Here is a 15799-nt window from a genome sequence, read left to right as displayed (position 1 = left end):
GCTGTCTGTGGAGGTTTGGCCAGGGCCAGGACCGGATTAAATCAACATATTTTATGTTCCGTCCATTGCCAATCACTGCTATTTCGAGAGTGAATCCCGCATAAATATGCAGATGTCATTCCCAAAACTTTGCAGGGTGTAGCCTATGTGTCTGGAAAACGAAAGTTTAATACAAATTCTGAATGTATTATACCCTAGAAAGTGCGCAAAGCGCGCTCCCTTTATCACTAAAAAGCGTCACTCATCTTCGTTCATCGCGATCTCACAAAGTTCCGTTATAATCAATGAAGCTCTCTAAACTGCACAATGAACCTCTTATTTACATCACGTCTGCACTTAAGTCATGAGATGATTCACGAGCGTGCAAAACTGCACTTAAAAAACTGCGGCGCTTTCAGCGGTGAGTGAATTCTGACAAAACGTTTCTGATTGGCCATTGCGTTCAAGAAATCAACAGGTATGTCTGTGATTGGCTAAATTGCTCAACGCTGCAAAAACACGGTGAGGGTATTTAGCGCTTGGCTAAGCGCTCCAATTGCAGCGGGGCCGAGATCAGGGATTCCATTACTAACAATTTAGTAATGTTAGTTACTAAACTAACTAACTTGCCCCCCCCCCTCATTTTTGGGTGAACTATCCCTTTAAAGGTTTGAGGTTGGTAAGATTTTTTTTTAATGTTTCTGAAAGAAGCCTGTTATGCTCACCAAGGCTGCATTTATTTAATAAAAAAATACAGTAAAAAATGTAATATTGTGAAATATTATTACAATTTAAAACACTGTTTTCTATTTGAATGTTTTAAAATGTAATTTATTCCTGAATCTGAATTTATAGATGTTATAAATGTGTTTCCTGTCACTTTTGATCAATTTAATGCATTGTTTCTAAATAAATATTCTGAACTCAAGTCTAAGTTTGTCTTGAAGGAGTGATTCAGGCATATACAAAAGCGGTGTGCATGTGTAGGTGTGTGTGTATTTAACATATCCATCATGTGATGTCCACACACCTCACTGTTTGCGATCTCAATGAACACGTTGAGAGCTCTTTCCACGTTGGCTTTCTGTTTGGTGGCCAGATAGCAGTAGTTCTCCAGGATGCGCAGCTGTACGTGTCCCGCTGGGGTTTGTGGCTTCAGCTCCTTTAAGAGCTTCTCCGCTGTTCTCACGGCCAGCTGCTCCGACTCCTGCTTCTCTGTAGAGTTTCTGAACACAAACAAATGAAATGCATCATTTGTGAAAGTGCATGTGTGCAATACAGCATATACAGAATAAAGGACACTAATGGGATCCATCTTGAGGACGCACCCCACGTCTCCATCCAGGTTCTCAAACACCTCTCCTCCTATGGTCTCATTGTCAGGGTTGAGACAAATCTCAATCATGTTGTACACTGCGTTCTGGCCCCAGTCGTTGTCCTTCCTGGCTTTGTTAAAGTGACGTAACCCATCGTTAGGTTCACCAGTGTACCTTTGAGAAGCAGATCAACATTCATGTCCTTATTGCATTCAATTCAGCAATCAAAAGCTAAGACTGATGTCATACATTTATCATATGCATATGACTAATCACAATCAAGTATTCCAGAGAAATAATTCGCAAACGATGTTGTCAGTAATACTGTGAAATTTTTTACAATTTCAAGTAACTGTTTTCTATATGAATACATTTCAAAATGCTAAAATGTTCCACGATTCTTCAGAAATCATTCTAATATGCTGATTTGCTGCTCAAAACATTCATTATTATTATCAATGTTGAAAAAATTTGTGCTGCTTATTATTTTTGTGGAAATCACGATAATGTATACAGATTTTTAATTTTAGTTTTTAAAGGATAAAGAATTCTTTGTTACATGGAAAGTCCAAAAGAACAGCATTTATTTGAAATATAAAATGTTTTGCAATATTATAAATGTCTTTACTGTCACTTTTGAATTATTTAATGCATATATCTGAATAAAAGAATTAATTAATTTCCCATTTTGAACAGCTTTATATAGTATGCTGTGAATATATAATAACTGATACATTTTTTGTAACAATGTAAAGGTCTTTATGGTCACTATTGAACAATTTATGTCACTTCTTTAAAAAAATATTATTTTCTTTAAAAATTAATATATTACTGACCCCTTTGACATAAAATATTTACTAACCCCTGAAATTTTAAGTTAATATTTCAATACTTTTCGCATGTTCATGGTTCTCTGAAGTCAGTTAATGGTCACATGACACAAAGGTATGCAAATAAAATGTAACTCGTTTATGAAGTGTATTATTTTGACTGTAAAATTAAAATTAATTCATAATTTAAAAAACAAATTATATGATTTAGTATATTAGCTTTCATTAACTAATGAACCCCGCGGGGGTTCACAAAACCTTATATTACCATCATAAAGCATAACCCTCTATTTCATGTTTTATATTCATACCACAGGTAGAGCCCTTTGCAGTAGTTGTATCCAGGCTCAAACTTGGCCCTCGACGAGTGTTTCTCTGCCATCTCGAGGAATCTTGGAACCTCCTCCAGTTTGCCGGCTCTGCGCAGCAGATCAATGAGGCGGGACAGCGTCGGGTAGTTGTCTAGGGGAAGAGATTAAATGAGTTCATTACAGCTTCCTGGTTTCTTAGGTTTCCCCTGCGTTTCAGACAAGTATCTGGAAGGAAAGCTGAGGGGGCTGCTGCAACAACGGTGTAATAATTTGAAAGGTCAGGAGATGAACGACACACCTGGTTTCCTTTCCAAGAGCTGCTGGAAGTGAAATACAGCCTGTTCATAGTCCTGCTTCCTGAACATAAGATCTGCCATCATCTAACAAACACAGAGAAGAGAAGTTCACCACATATCTGCCTAGCAAAGCTATAAGAAAAGAAAAAAAAACAAAAACAACAATAGAGCTGTGGGAGAATATTCAAGTTTTAGTGTAAAAATATCTTAACATAACTGAATTTAAAAAAATAAAACTTTTTGGAAAAAGTTCAATCAATCAATTTCTATGGAGAAAATGAATGAGAAAATGAAAGGACTGGTCCATTGGTATGAGGTTATGAGAGAGGAGCATCTGTTTAAGGAAACTGACCAGTGTAGCCGACTCGTTGACCGGATCGTTCTTCAGAATGGCACTGCACTGCTGCTGACAGGCCTCGACATCATCCAGAGTAAGATACAGCTGAGCCAGTTCCAACATCACCTGCTCAAACACGCAGACACACACATTTACTTGCACAGCTGTTCACAGGGGACCCTGAAACGTCTGCTGCTTTTGAAAAGAATCATTATATTCTGTCAAAAAGTTTCACATTTTTATTTGCATGCATTTTTTATTTAAATGCATTCTAATGCATGCATTTAAAAAAATTTACATTTATTAACTTGCACATAAAAAAAAAAAAAGAACAACCAAAAAAACATTTATTCATTTGGCACATGCTTTTAAAGGGATAGTTCACCCAAAAATGAAAATTCTGTCATAATTTACTCACCCTCATGTCGTTCCAAACCTGTATGAGTTGCTTTCTTATGTCGAACATAAAAGAAGATATTTTGAAAATTGCTGGTAATCAAACAGTTGGTGGTTGCCATTGACTTTCATAGTATTTTTTTTTCCTACTATGGAAGTCAATGGCAACCACCAACTGTTTGATTACCAGCAATCTTCAAAATATCTTCTTTTATGTTCGACATAAGAAAGCAACTCATACGGGTTTGGAACGACATGAGGGTGAGTAAATGATGACAGAATTTTCATTTTTGGGTGAACTATCCCTTTAACTAATGTATGGTTAAAAATGTGTGTTAGCTATTATATAGTGTTCGCTTTGAACGTGACTTTGACTTTGAAACTTTAAACAAGGTGTATGATGCATAATTGAAGGGACCAGTTCACCCTCAGTCTCTGGTCCCCTTTGACTTCCATAGTATGGGAAAAGAAAAGAAACACCATGCAAGTCAGTGGGGACCAACTGAAGGTGAACTATCCCTTTAAGTCTTTGTCTTTCATAAAGGCCGAGGTCAGGGATCTTGGGCCTAAAAAGGTTGGTGACCACTGCCTTAAAGGTATAGTTCACCCAAAAATGAAAATTCTGTCATCATTTACTCACCCTTATGTCGTTCCAAACCTGTATGAGTTGCTTTCTTATGTTGAACATAAAAGAAGATATTTTGAAGATTGCTGGTAATCAAACAGTTGGTGGTTGCCATTGACTTCCATAGTATTTTTTTTCCTACTATGGAAGTCAATGGCAACCACCAACTGTTTGATTACCAGCAATCTTCAAAATATCTTCTTTTATGTTCGACATAAGAAAGCAACTCATACGGGTTTGGAACGACATGAGGGTGAGTAAATGATGACAGAATTTTCATTTTTGGGTGAACTATCCCTTTAAGTAACTTTGGATTAAAGTATCTGCTAAATGCATGAATGTAAATGTACTGTACTTGAATGCTTATAATTAGCTTTGTTGACAAATGTAAACTGTGCTTAAGTGTGAATTAAAAAAATAATAATAAATAATATAAAAAAAGAAATGTATACAATATTATTTATTTATTTTCATTTTAACGACAACTTAATATAAATGTGTTTTAAGTTAATTTAAGTGTTATTTTAGTATAATTGAGGTACTATTACAGTTTTTATTCATATTTTGAATCAAATGTTATTTTTATTTTTCATTGTAATTTTTGTTACGGTTTCAGTAATTTTTTTTTTTTCAGCATTTTTAGTAGATTAATGCATGTTTATATAGTTTATGCACACTTTTACTTTGATTTTAGTTTTAGTTATGTTAGTAAATCATGTTAAACTAAATAAAAAGGAGACATACTGCCTTAGGAACTAGCTGAAATAAAAGGTTTTTATATTATATTTTATTTTAGTTAACATTTAAATAACAATTTTTTGTTTTAATTTTACTTTCAGTTTAAGTTTTGGTTTTGGTCATGACTGCCAATTTTATAGTATTATTTATACTGTTTTGAAATCAAGATGAAATAAATTTTTGTGCTTTTGTGTCAATCCAGTTCCAAATAAAAAAAGAAAAGAAAATTAGGTGAAGCGCCTTTGATTTGCAAAGTGTGTACTTCAATGAATTATCCCACATTAATCCTCACCACACACAGCAGCTAGTTAATATACACAAATACATCATCTACTTAATAATATTTAATGTAGTATATATTTATTGTAAATACCTTTTTTAATAACTGGAAGGCATTTTTAATATGGTCTATGGAGAGATTGATTTGTGATGGTTTGCAGTCAAATGCAGGCCTGTGCCGTGTTCAAATGCAGCACCACACATGGACAGATCCAGCTGCAGAGGAACACACTGGACTCACTGATCCGGGCCACACTGACCTTGCTGTCACTTTCACAGTACACAAGCGCCTCTTTGTAGAACTTGACGGCTCGTTCGTAGCCGCGCTGGCTGCTGCAGTGCTTGGCGATTTCGCTGCAGATCTCTGCGGCGAGCTGCTTCTGCGCGGACACCGAGTCGGGCTGCTCCAGCTGAACGCGCTTCAGAACCTTCGCCTGCACATCTCTGGCCTGAGGAGGAAGAACAATTTCACAACAATTCAAACAATTGCTTTGGGCATGAAATGAAAGGAACACTTCACCTTGAAAACTTGAATTCTGTCAGCATTTTCTCACCCTCCAAAGTATGTTTAGTTATATACTTTGTATACTACATGAAATATAAATTAGTAAATTTAGGAGGTTGTGAATGTAAATTGGTGCTGTGTGGGTTTGAGGTGAGCTTTTGGATGCTTTCAGAGTAGTATTTTTTTAGCATTATTAATATACGATTAATTGATATTTTGAATTAGCTTTTATTTTTATATTTTAAGTTTACATTTTATTTTTAGTTTACATTTCAGTAATTTTTCATTTTTCGGTTTTGTTTTGAATTCTAATTTCTAATTAGCTTCCATATATTTCTATTTTTAATATTTATTTTATTTTTATATTTAGTTTATTTAGTAGAATAAATAAATCTCCATAAAATATTACATTTTCAGTATTAATATAATAATATAATATAATATATTATAATGATTTGCTTAAATATTTTCATGACACTTAACATATTTTTCCTCCCAGTTCTCATTACCATAAAACTAACTAACTAACTAACCAACTCAATCAATCAAGACTAAAATAAAAATTGGTACACAAAAAATAAAAATAAATTTGTTATTAATTTTAGTACTTAAACTTATTTATTTCAGTTACTTGCAAAGACTACATTTCTAAAAGTTTTTAAATTGAAGTTTTTCATCTACTATTAAAAGTTTATTTTAGCATGAAACATTAGCATATTGCCCGCCCACTTGTTGGTCTTTTCGTGTTGGTCTGAATGAAAATGCAAATTCATTCTTTGCCACTAGGTGCCGCTTTTGGAGCATTAAAATAGCGGTTTCCCCAGTAACGGCTGTAAACAAAGCAGCACTGCGCTCACAAACACAGCTTTTATTATGAAATGGAAATTAAATCGACCAATCACTGCAGATTAGCGTCACGCAAAGGAGGGGTTTGGGAAAATGAATCGTTGAGCGAATCGTTGAGCAAGTAAGGTAAAAATAAATGCATATTATAAGACAATGAAAGTGTTTTTTGACCTTGCATGCATGTCAACCTATTGTTGGGAACTCCCAAAACCAAAATATGAACCTTTCATTACCATAATAGGGGCACTTTAATTACTAAAACTAATTTTTAAATAGTTTTAGCTAACAATAACAACACTGTTTCAGAGAGAAAGACACTCAACTCACTCTCTGTAAGGACAGTAGCGCTTCATCATTTTTATTGACTTTGCTCTGGACTTTGGCGAGAAGCACAAGATAGCGACAATCTTCGGTAAGAAGCGGCAGTTCATTCACTGAAAAATAAAGAAAAAAAGACGCAACTTGTCGCACTTGAAGAAAAGCAACTGCACTGTGTATTACACAATTTATTTTTATTACATTAAGCTGAACCAACTTCCAAACATCAATCAAATGTGCACACCCATGTTCTCCCATGACACACCCAAAGGACTTTTCTGACAGTCCTGATTTAACTTGTCAGTCATGTGACATGTTGTTGAATACACACCCTGAAACATATAATTCAGCATTTCTAAGGTATAGTAAATATAGTGTAAAATACAAGTGAAAATACCCAGCAGACATGCAGTATTCCTCTTTATTGCTTAAACACACATTTTATCCCTTATCATACTTAAAAACATCACGGACAAAATCTAAACAAGCTCAAATCTCCACTAATTTTTTTTTTAAAACAGCACTTTAAGTTCAATTTGAATGAAGCACTAATAAAAAAATCTCTTTTTAGGGGTGACTGAAGTGAGATGCCCCCATTTCACAATAACTTGAGAATTTCTGAACTGTTTCTCACCAGGATCATGTGTGAGAGCCTCTTGCAGGACTTTTTCACAGCGTTCGTACTGTCTGAGCTTCATGAGCAGGTCAGCCAAGTCATAACGCAGAAAATTCTGCTGCCCGCTCTTCAGCGCCGCCTCATAATAGTTAATTGCCTGGGAAAAGTTATATAGAAAAACTGCATTCAGGAAAATGCTCCTAACAAGGAAACTAAGTTTACTCTTACTGACAATCCCCACTGAATAAGACCTCTTTTTGCATTTTGAAACAGACACACACTACCAGTCAAAAGTTTTTGAACAGTAAGAATTTTAATGATTTTTAAATAATTATCTTCTGCTCACCAAGCCTGCATTTATTTGATCCAAAATAAAGCAGTAAGATAGTGAAATATTTGTACTATTTAAAACAGCTGCTTTCTATTTAAATATTTTTTTAAATGTAATTTATTCCTGTGATCAAAGCTGAATTTTCAGCATCATTACTCCAGTCTTCAGTGTCACATGATCCTTCGGAAATCATTCTAATATGTTGATTTGCTGTTCAAGAAACATTTTTATTATTATTATCATCAATATTTAAAACAGTTGAGTACATTTTTTTTTCAGGATTCTTTGATGAATAGAAAGATCCAAAGATCAGCATTTATATGAAATAAAAAGCTTTTGTAACATTATACACTATACCTGTCACGAATCCAGTCTATGAACTTCCGTTCACTCACCACCAGAGGTCACACACTCACTACATTGACTCTCACACCACACAGACTGCTACAGTTCTCATCATCCATTGCACTGATTACACACACACAGCTGAATGCACTGATTACACACAGCTGAATCTAATCAGACGCGCTTTATAAGCCTTGGACTTCCTCGTTCAGATCGCCGAATATTGTATGCGCATGTCGCTAGTCAGTGATAGCCTGTTTGCCATTGTTTGACCCATGCCTGTTATGACCACGTCTCTTAAATAAAAGCATGCAGATGGATCCGCACGTCTCGCGTCTCTGTCGCCCCGTAACAATACCATTCAAAGGCTTAGCATATTAGAATGATTTCTGAAGGATCACGTGACTGGAGTAATGATGCTAAAAATTCAGCTTTGAAATCACAGGAATAAATTACATTTTAAACTATATTCAAATAGAAAACAGTTATTTTAAATAGTAAAAATATTTCCAAATTTTCCTGTTTTTTCCTGTACTTTGGATCAAATAAATGCAGGCTTGGTGAGAAGAAGAGTCTTCTTTAAAAAACATTTAAAATCTTACTGTTTCAAAAACTTTTGACTGGTAGTGTACTCCTTTCAAAATTAGCTTCTTGAAAAACCCACTTTGAAAACTCACACTCTTTAGGTTTAAAAGAGATATTATTGCAAAGACTCTTCTTCACTTACCTTCACATAGTTGTGGGTCTTGACAAGTGCTTTTCCAATCTTACTGGCCACAGCTCCATCTTTAGGGTTTTTCTTCAGGGCTTGTTCATACACCTCAATGGCCAGCTCCGGCTGTCAGCAGAGAACATTATTTTCATACACAAGCACCAATGTGATGACAAAAAATTAATATGTCCATCTGAAAGTTAAGGACTCATTAGACATGACAGATACAATGTTTAGGTGGAAATATTACATTTACATATTTTTAACAGTATTACACACACACATACACATATATATATATATATATATACATATATATATACATATATATATACATATGCATACATATACACACACATATATATATGCATACATATACACACACACACACATATATATATATATACATATATATATAATTTGCTTAAATATTTACATAACTTAGCACATTTTCCATGTAGTTCTCATTACCATAATGCAAATAAATAAAAAATTAAAAAATAAACAAACATATAAATATATACATAACAATAAAATAAAATTGTTATGCCAAAAATATATATATTTTATTTGTATAGTATTTTTAGACCATTATTATATATAGAATTTGTTGTATTGCCTTTAAATTGCTGATTTAAATGGAAAAATAATCACCAGTGAGAGCAATGAGAATTAAAGTAGAAATTATTTTTTATAATAATAAACTGTAATGATAAAAATGTTAAAATTAAATAAAAATAAAAAAACCTTAATGGAACCCTGTAAAAAAAGGGTTCTGGAATTTCAATGAATTTTCCAGTCAGATAATGAATCACTGTTTACACTGTGTAGTAAATATTTGCGTGGGGATTGAGAGAGACATCATATTAAACAAAAAACACATATTTGAGTTTCTAAACAAAGATCTTTGCTAACTGCGACATTCAACACAATTGTAAACATTAGAATAAACAACTAGAATCTCTCCCACCTCCTGAATGGTCATGTAGGCATCGCCGAGTAACAGGAAGGTATGAGGGCTTGGCAATTTGTCCACCAAATCCCTGATGAGAACAGATACAATAATGTTCTGCATGAATACAAGTGTCTGATGATTGTTTGCACAGGTGTATCAGAGCTCGCGTTAAAGCTTGTCAACACATATAAATACCAACCTAGAGAGGCAGGCCTTGTGTTACACACCTAAACAAACAGGTCACTTAAACACTATCACTATTACCACACAAATTAGTTTGTTTGATGAATTACAGTTACAGTTATAATATTTTAGGGAAAATGTGATTGTCATGAAATATTAAGTTGAATATGCAAAAAAAAAAATATCATGTAATATAGTAATTATGTATTATTATTATGCAATAATTATGTAGCATACGTTTTATGTCAAGTATATGTGACCCTATACCACAAAACCAGTCATAAGGGTCAATTTTTCGAAATTGAGATTTATACATCATCTGAAAGCTGAAAGTATGGTTTGTTAGCATATGACAATATTTGGCCGAGATACAACCATTTGAAAATCTGGAATCTGAGGGTGCAAAAAAAATCTAAATATTGAGAAAATCATCTTTAAAGTTGTCCAAATGAAGTCCTTAGCAATGCATATTACTAATCAAAAATTAAGTTTTGATATATTTATGGTAGGAAATTTACAAAATATCTTCATGGAACATAATTTTTTACTTAATTTCCTAATGATTTTTGGCATAAAAGAAAAATCGATAATTTTGACCCATACAATGTATTTTTGGCTATTGTTACAAATATACCTGTGCTACTTAAGACTGGTTTTGTGCTCCAGGGTCACATATTGTTTTGATTTTAAGGTAAAATGTAACCTGGACATGAATTTATGATATTAACCCATATACTGTGAAAAACATATTCTGTAAGCTATAATACATGTAGTGAATATGAGGAGTAAATTTGACAAATGAAAATGCATTACCTATAGCAGCTCACGTAAAGGCGTTTCTCTTTCCTGTGGTTCAGGTAGATGTCTGCCATTTTTTCTTTGGCCTGTATATAGTAGGGCTGCTCTGGTGTGATGTTTCTGAGCATGCTCAGTGCCAGCTCCGTATCTCCTCGCATTAGCGCCAGGTCTGCATTGGCAATAGTAACTCGAAGCTCTTCTGGAGTGCCAGTGAACTCATTTATGGCATCCTGCATCATTTTAGCTGCCTCGTGCTGGAATTCAGAACAACTTTTTTAAACCCAAAAACAAAGCACTAGCAAACATAATATTAATTTTACTACAATACAGACCAAAATAACACTAATAAACCACACAATGTTATTAAATAGTGAAGATTTATTAAAGGAATAGTTCACTCAAAAATGAAAAAAATGCTCAAATTTACTCACACTCCAGCCATTCAAGATAGATGAGTTTGTTTCGCCATCAGAACAGATTTGTAGAAATGTAGCATTGCATCACTTGCTCACCAGTGGATCCTCTGCAGTGAATGGGTGCCGTCAGAATGAGCGTCCAAACAGCTGATAAAAACATCACAATAATCCACAAGTAATCCACACCACTCCAGTCCATCAATTAACGTCTAGTGAAGTGAAAAGCTGCATGTTTATAATAAGCAAATCCATCATTAACACATTTTTAACTTCAAAATGTTGCTTCCAGATAAAATACGAGTCCTCTATCCATAATACTGCTTTCTATAGTGAAAAAGTTGTCCTGTCTGAATCAGGAGAGAAATATGCACAGGTCAAGCACCATTTACTAGTGAAAACAGCCCAAAACAGTTCTAATTAAATATGTCAATGGATTCTGACATAAGAGGACAACAAGGGATAGACTTTTCACTGGAAGAAGCATTATTCTGAATTATGGCCAGTAGCACAGGTTCATTATGGACTTGTTTCTTACAAACACACAGCTTTTGGCTTCACAAGATGTTAATTTATGGACTACTGTTGTGTGGATTACTTGTAAATTATTGTGCTGTTTTTATCAGCTGTTTGGACTCTCATTCTGACGGCACCCATTCACTGCTGAGGATCCATTGGTGAGCATGCTACATTTCTCCAAATCTGTTCTGATAAAGAAACAAACTTATCTTGGATGGCCTGAGAGTGAGCAAATTTTCAGCAACTTTTCATTTTTGGGTGAACTATTCCTTTAAGGAAATGAAGAAATGTTTGGGGGAAAACAGTTTTAACGTTAGCCGCTAACCTGTTCTCCATTGAGCCACAGAGACTCAGCTAGTTCCAGGAACACAGATACGCAGTCGGCCGAGCTGAGCTCAACTCTCTTACTCTGTCTTTTGGTTGAGGAGCCCATTCTCTTCACGGCACACAGACTCATGGCCATCTGCAGCGTCTGAATGGCCTCCTGAAGCTGCCCCATCTTCCTTTGAGCCTGAGCTTTTATCAGGTGATACAGAGGATGCTCGCGGATCTTAGCACAAACAAACCACATATTCAGTCCCATCAAATCAATACATCTAAACTGGTTTCCTTCTGCAGTTCAGTATGGCTGGCAGTGGTTTTGTGTCACCTCAAAGTTGTGGCTGAGGCAGAGTTCCAAAGATTGGGAGGAGAGCTTGAAGTTGCCCTGCATGAGATGGATCTGAGCCATGAGGAGATGGGCGTCAGCATGGGCCGGGTTCTGATCCAAACAGTGCTGCAGGCTGCTCTGGGCCGCCTCGATATCTCCTGTAGGGGGACAACATATGAAGAGAGCATAAACCTGGCTAACTGAATAAATTGGCCAAAAATAAGAAATTATATCTTATATTAAAAAAAGTGATTGGACCATTTTTGCATTGTAACATTATTATTTGCATGATAAAATAATTTATTTTTTAGTGTTTTATTATTATTATTATTATTACTTCCCATTATTATCATCTGTAAAATAACAGTTTTATTTAAATTAACACGGCCAAAAATAAGAAATTATATCTTATATTAAAAAAAGTGATTGGACCATTTTTGCATTGTAACATTATTATTTGCATGATAAAATAATTTATTTTTTTAGTGTTTTATTATTATTATTATTATTACTTCCCATTATTATCATCTGTAAAATTTATTTAAATTAACAAGACAACAAATGCTGTATAAAGCACTTTGCAATTTAAACAATATATGATTATTTCCCCCATTACAGTAATGAGAATAATTTTTTGTTTGTTTGTTTGCTTTTTTTAGATTTTTTGGGGGGGAAGATATATAGTTTCTTCTCTTAAGAAGAAACTATATATAAACCAAAATATAGTTTCTTCTTATTTTTTTTCTTTTGATTTTTGGGGTGAAATATTACTTGGAAGCAGTCTTAATATACGGTACTTAACTAAAACTTAAACTAAAAACATAAAAAATTGTGTTACTTGAAATAATATAAACGTTAACTAAAATAAAATGAAGTACAAAATAGCAACATTTATCATTTTCATTTAGTTTAACTTTATGTACTAAAATAACAATTCAATTGTTAATTGAAATAATTTATAAAAACTATACAGACATATTAGAAAACAATAAGTAATAAAAATGAAAAAAACATACAAAAAATACTAAAACTTTGTCTAAAATAAAAATAAAAATATAAAATCCAAAAATAAAAACTAACTTAAAATATTCATAAAAAACCAAAATATAGTTTCTTCTTCTTTTTTTTCTTTTGATTTTTGGGGTGAAATATTACTTGGAAGCAGTCTTAATATACGGTACTTAACTAAAACTTAAACTAAAAACATAAAAAATTGTGTTACTTGAAATAATATAAACGTTAACTAAAATAAAATGAAGTACAAAATAGCAACATTTATCATTTTCATTTAGTTTAACTTTATGTACTAAAATAACAATTCAATTGTTAATTGAAATAAAAATGTATAAAAACTATACAGACATATTAGAAAACAATAAGTAATAAAAATGAAAAAAACATACAAAAAATACTAAAACTTTGTCTAAAATAAAAATAAAAATATAAAATCCAAAAATAAAAACTAACTTAAAATATTCATAAAAAACCATAATATCTCAGTCATACTAAAATAATACTGCCTGTGTGAAAGAAGTTTGAGAGGTTCACCCAATTAGATCAAGCCAACAATGTCATGACGTCTGATTTTGCTTGTAAAATAAATAAAAAGATACCAATACAATCATACGAATCAGAAAATAGAACTCAGCCATGCACACACCTGACTGAAATCTGACTTTGGCCATTAGAAAGGCAGCCTGCAGCAGTCCAGGCACTACTTTGACCACCGTGTCCAGCACAGATGCACAGTGCTGCAGCTGAGGTGCAGGAGGCTGACCTGGCGCTGGAGCCTGCAGAGAAAACAACATCAGCCAATAAACTACACGAGCAATCTTCATCAAGACACACTCAGAATCAAGGCTGCACAAAAGACAGTTGCTAGGATGTTGTTAGGCAGCATACAGTGTGTTGTGATTGTTTGCAAGGCAGCACAAGGGAGGGAAGACCTTGGCAGGAGACAGCGCCAGGTATTCCTTGGCGATCTCCAGCAGGAAGTCAGGGTTGAGCTTCTCAAAGTACTCAACGCTGAGAGGCAAACCCTGCAGGATGGAAAAGTGTGTGTCCACCGTGTCGTTTAACAGATTGGTCGCCTCGTCTGGGGGCCGACGCTTTTTCACAGCCAACAGCGCCCGTAGATACAACAGCTCCTAACACACACAAACACACAGGTTAATCAAGCCTTAAAGATGATTCTGTTTATTGTGTGCTTTAAGACCATGTCATGTGCTAATGAATCTGTTCACTAATGTTGTACAGTTTAATTCCTCAGGCAAAGCTCAAAATAAAAAAGAAAGCAGTTTTGTTTTTGTTATACATCTGTTCGTCTACAAATACAACGTGGCAGCTGCTTTTCGCTAAGCAGATGTGCGTGTTTGTTTAAGCGTGCGCTAAACTGAGTCTCGGTTCATGTAAACAGGCTCTGTTACACACTGTGGATGACTCGATGGGTAAACACAACATCAGTGGATTAATAAACCAGATCGCTGTTGAATCTGAATCAAAGATAGATATTATTCTACAAAAATGCTTTTCTTTATCTTTTTATTTAATTCTGTGGAAATATTCTGGAAAGAGTCTCTGTGTAACATTGTTCCAAGAGCTCACATAGTTTTTTTTAAAGCAGCACTGTGTAGTTTTTCGACCTTAAAATAATGTCTCTAAAATTATTTCAGTGGTAGAACAACTCTTAACCGGACGAATTGTACTGCCGCTGCTACCTGAGCAGCCTCCTAGCAGCTAAAACCAGACTCTAAGTTTCGTGATCGCGGAGGAAGCTAAGATAAGAAAGAGAGAGAGTGATCAGACACGAGCCCGAACACGAATTAATCTTGGACGGGCTTACACTCGGTGGCGCGAGCTGAAAGAGGCAACGGGTTGCAAAACGGACAGAGACCTAGCCTTCCTGCTACTGGATTTGTAAGTCTAATATGTACATTTTTTCTTACTGTTATGTACTTTTGAGCTTAGTTGTTATTAGGCTGTGTTCCGGTTGTTCATTGGCACACTACAGGTTCACAATTTATAACCGTAAGGTAGCCGAGAGGTAAGGTAATGTTGCCGGTCTCGATAGCTTGCACGTTATGATCTTTCGATAGCTAGCATGTCGTGCCTCGTCTCGAATTTATTTACGACACTGGTAACAGACAATTGCGCTTATCAACCACATGGGGGAACCGTGAGCAAAAGTTACATAGTGCTGCTTTAAGATAACATAATAAGTCATTGAAATGGTTTCTCACCCCTGATTTGCCAATGGACTGCTGGATCTCTGCTAGGAACTCCAGCTGCTGTTCTGCATCCTCTATGTGTCCCTCCATGAGCTGACATCTGATGATACCTGCACAAACAACAAACCCCAAAACCACTCATTTAATGCTCTTTCTAGTAATGCATTTGAAACATTTAAACGTCACATATTTTACACCTTTCTGGAGTTTTATTTTAAGTCTTGATGTCCTTAAGAATATATATTTGCGGTATAAGTACCAAAAACCATCTCAAT

The 15799-nt window shown here is 34.6% G+C and overlaps 1 protein-coding gene across 1 annotated transcript in view; it reads right to left on the bottom strand.

Moving 5' to 3' along the window:
* LOC107722913 (tetratricopeptide repeat protein 21B-like) overlaps window positions 1-15799 on the bottom strand; it is a 30624-nt gene that overhangs the window by 3448 nt on the left and 11377 nt on the right. Inside the window, exons 10-25 of the mRNA XM_016531412.1 lie at window positions 15537-15634; window positions 14244-14444; window positions 13958-14087; window positions 12298-12455; window positions 11974-12198; window positions 10732-10970; window positions 9751-9823; window positions 8796-8906; window positions 7411-7549; window positions 6786-6892; window positions 5368-5556; window positions 3085-3195; window positions 2735-2816; window positions 2437-2587; window positions 1308-1469; window positions 1010-1205 (exon numbers count right to left, since the gene is read on the bottom strand). Coding sequence (XP_016386898.1) covers window positions 1010-1205; window positions 1308-1469; window positions 2437-2587; window positions 2735-2816; window positions 3085-3195; window positions 5368-5556; window positions 6786-6892; window positions 7411-7549; window positions 8796-8906; window positions 9751-9823; window positions 10732-10970; window positions 11974-12198; window positions 12298-12455; window positions 13958-14087; window positions 14244-14444; window positions 15537-15634 — 2372 coding nt within the window. The remainder of the gene's footprint in view (window positions 1-1009; window positions 1206-1307; window positions 1470-2436; window positions 2588-2734; window positions 2817-3084; window positions 3196-5367; window positions 5557-6785; window positions 6893-7410; window positions 7550-8795; window positions 8907-9750; window positions 9824-10731; window positions 10971-11973; window positions 12199-12297; window positions 12456-13957; window positions 14088-14243; window positions 14445-15536; window positions 15635-15799) is intronic.

The sequence above is a fragment of the Sinocyclocheilus rhinocerous genome, unplaced genomic scaffold (genome assembly GCF_001515625.1).
Source record: "Sinocyclocheilus rhinocerous isolate Xijiao unplaced genomic scaffold, SAMN03320098_v1.1 scaffold934, whole genome shotgun sequence".
Taxonomy (NCBI): Eukaryota; Metazoa; Chordata; class Actinopteri; order Cypriniformes; family Cyprinidae; genus Sinocyclocheilus; species Sinocyclocheilus rhinocerous.
The sequence above is the reverse complement of the archived record's forward strand: the minus strand, read 5'-3'. Positions and strand labels throughout refer to the sequence as shown.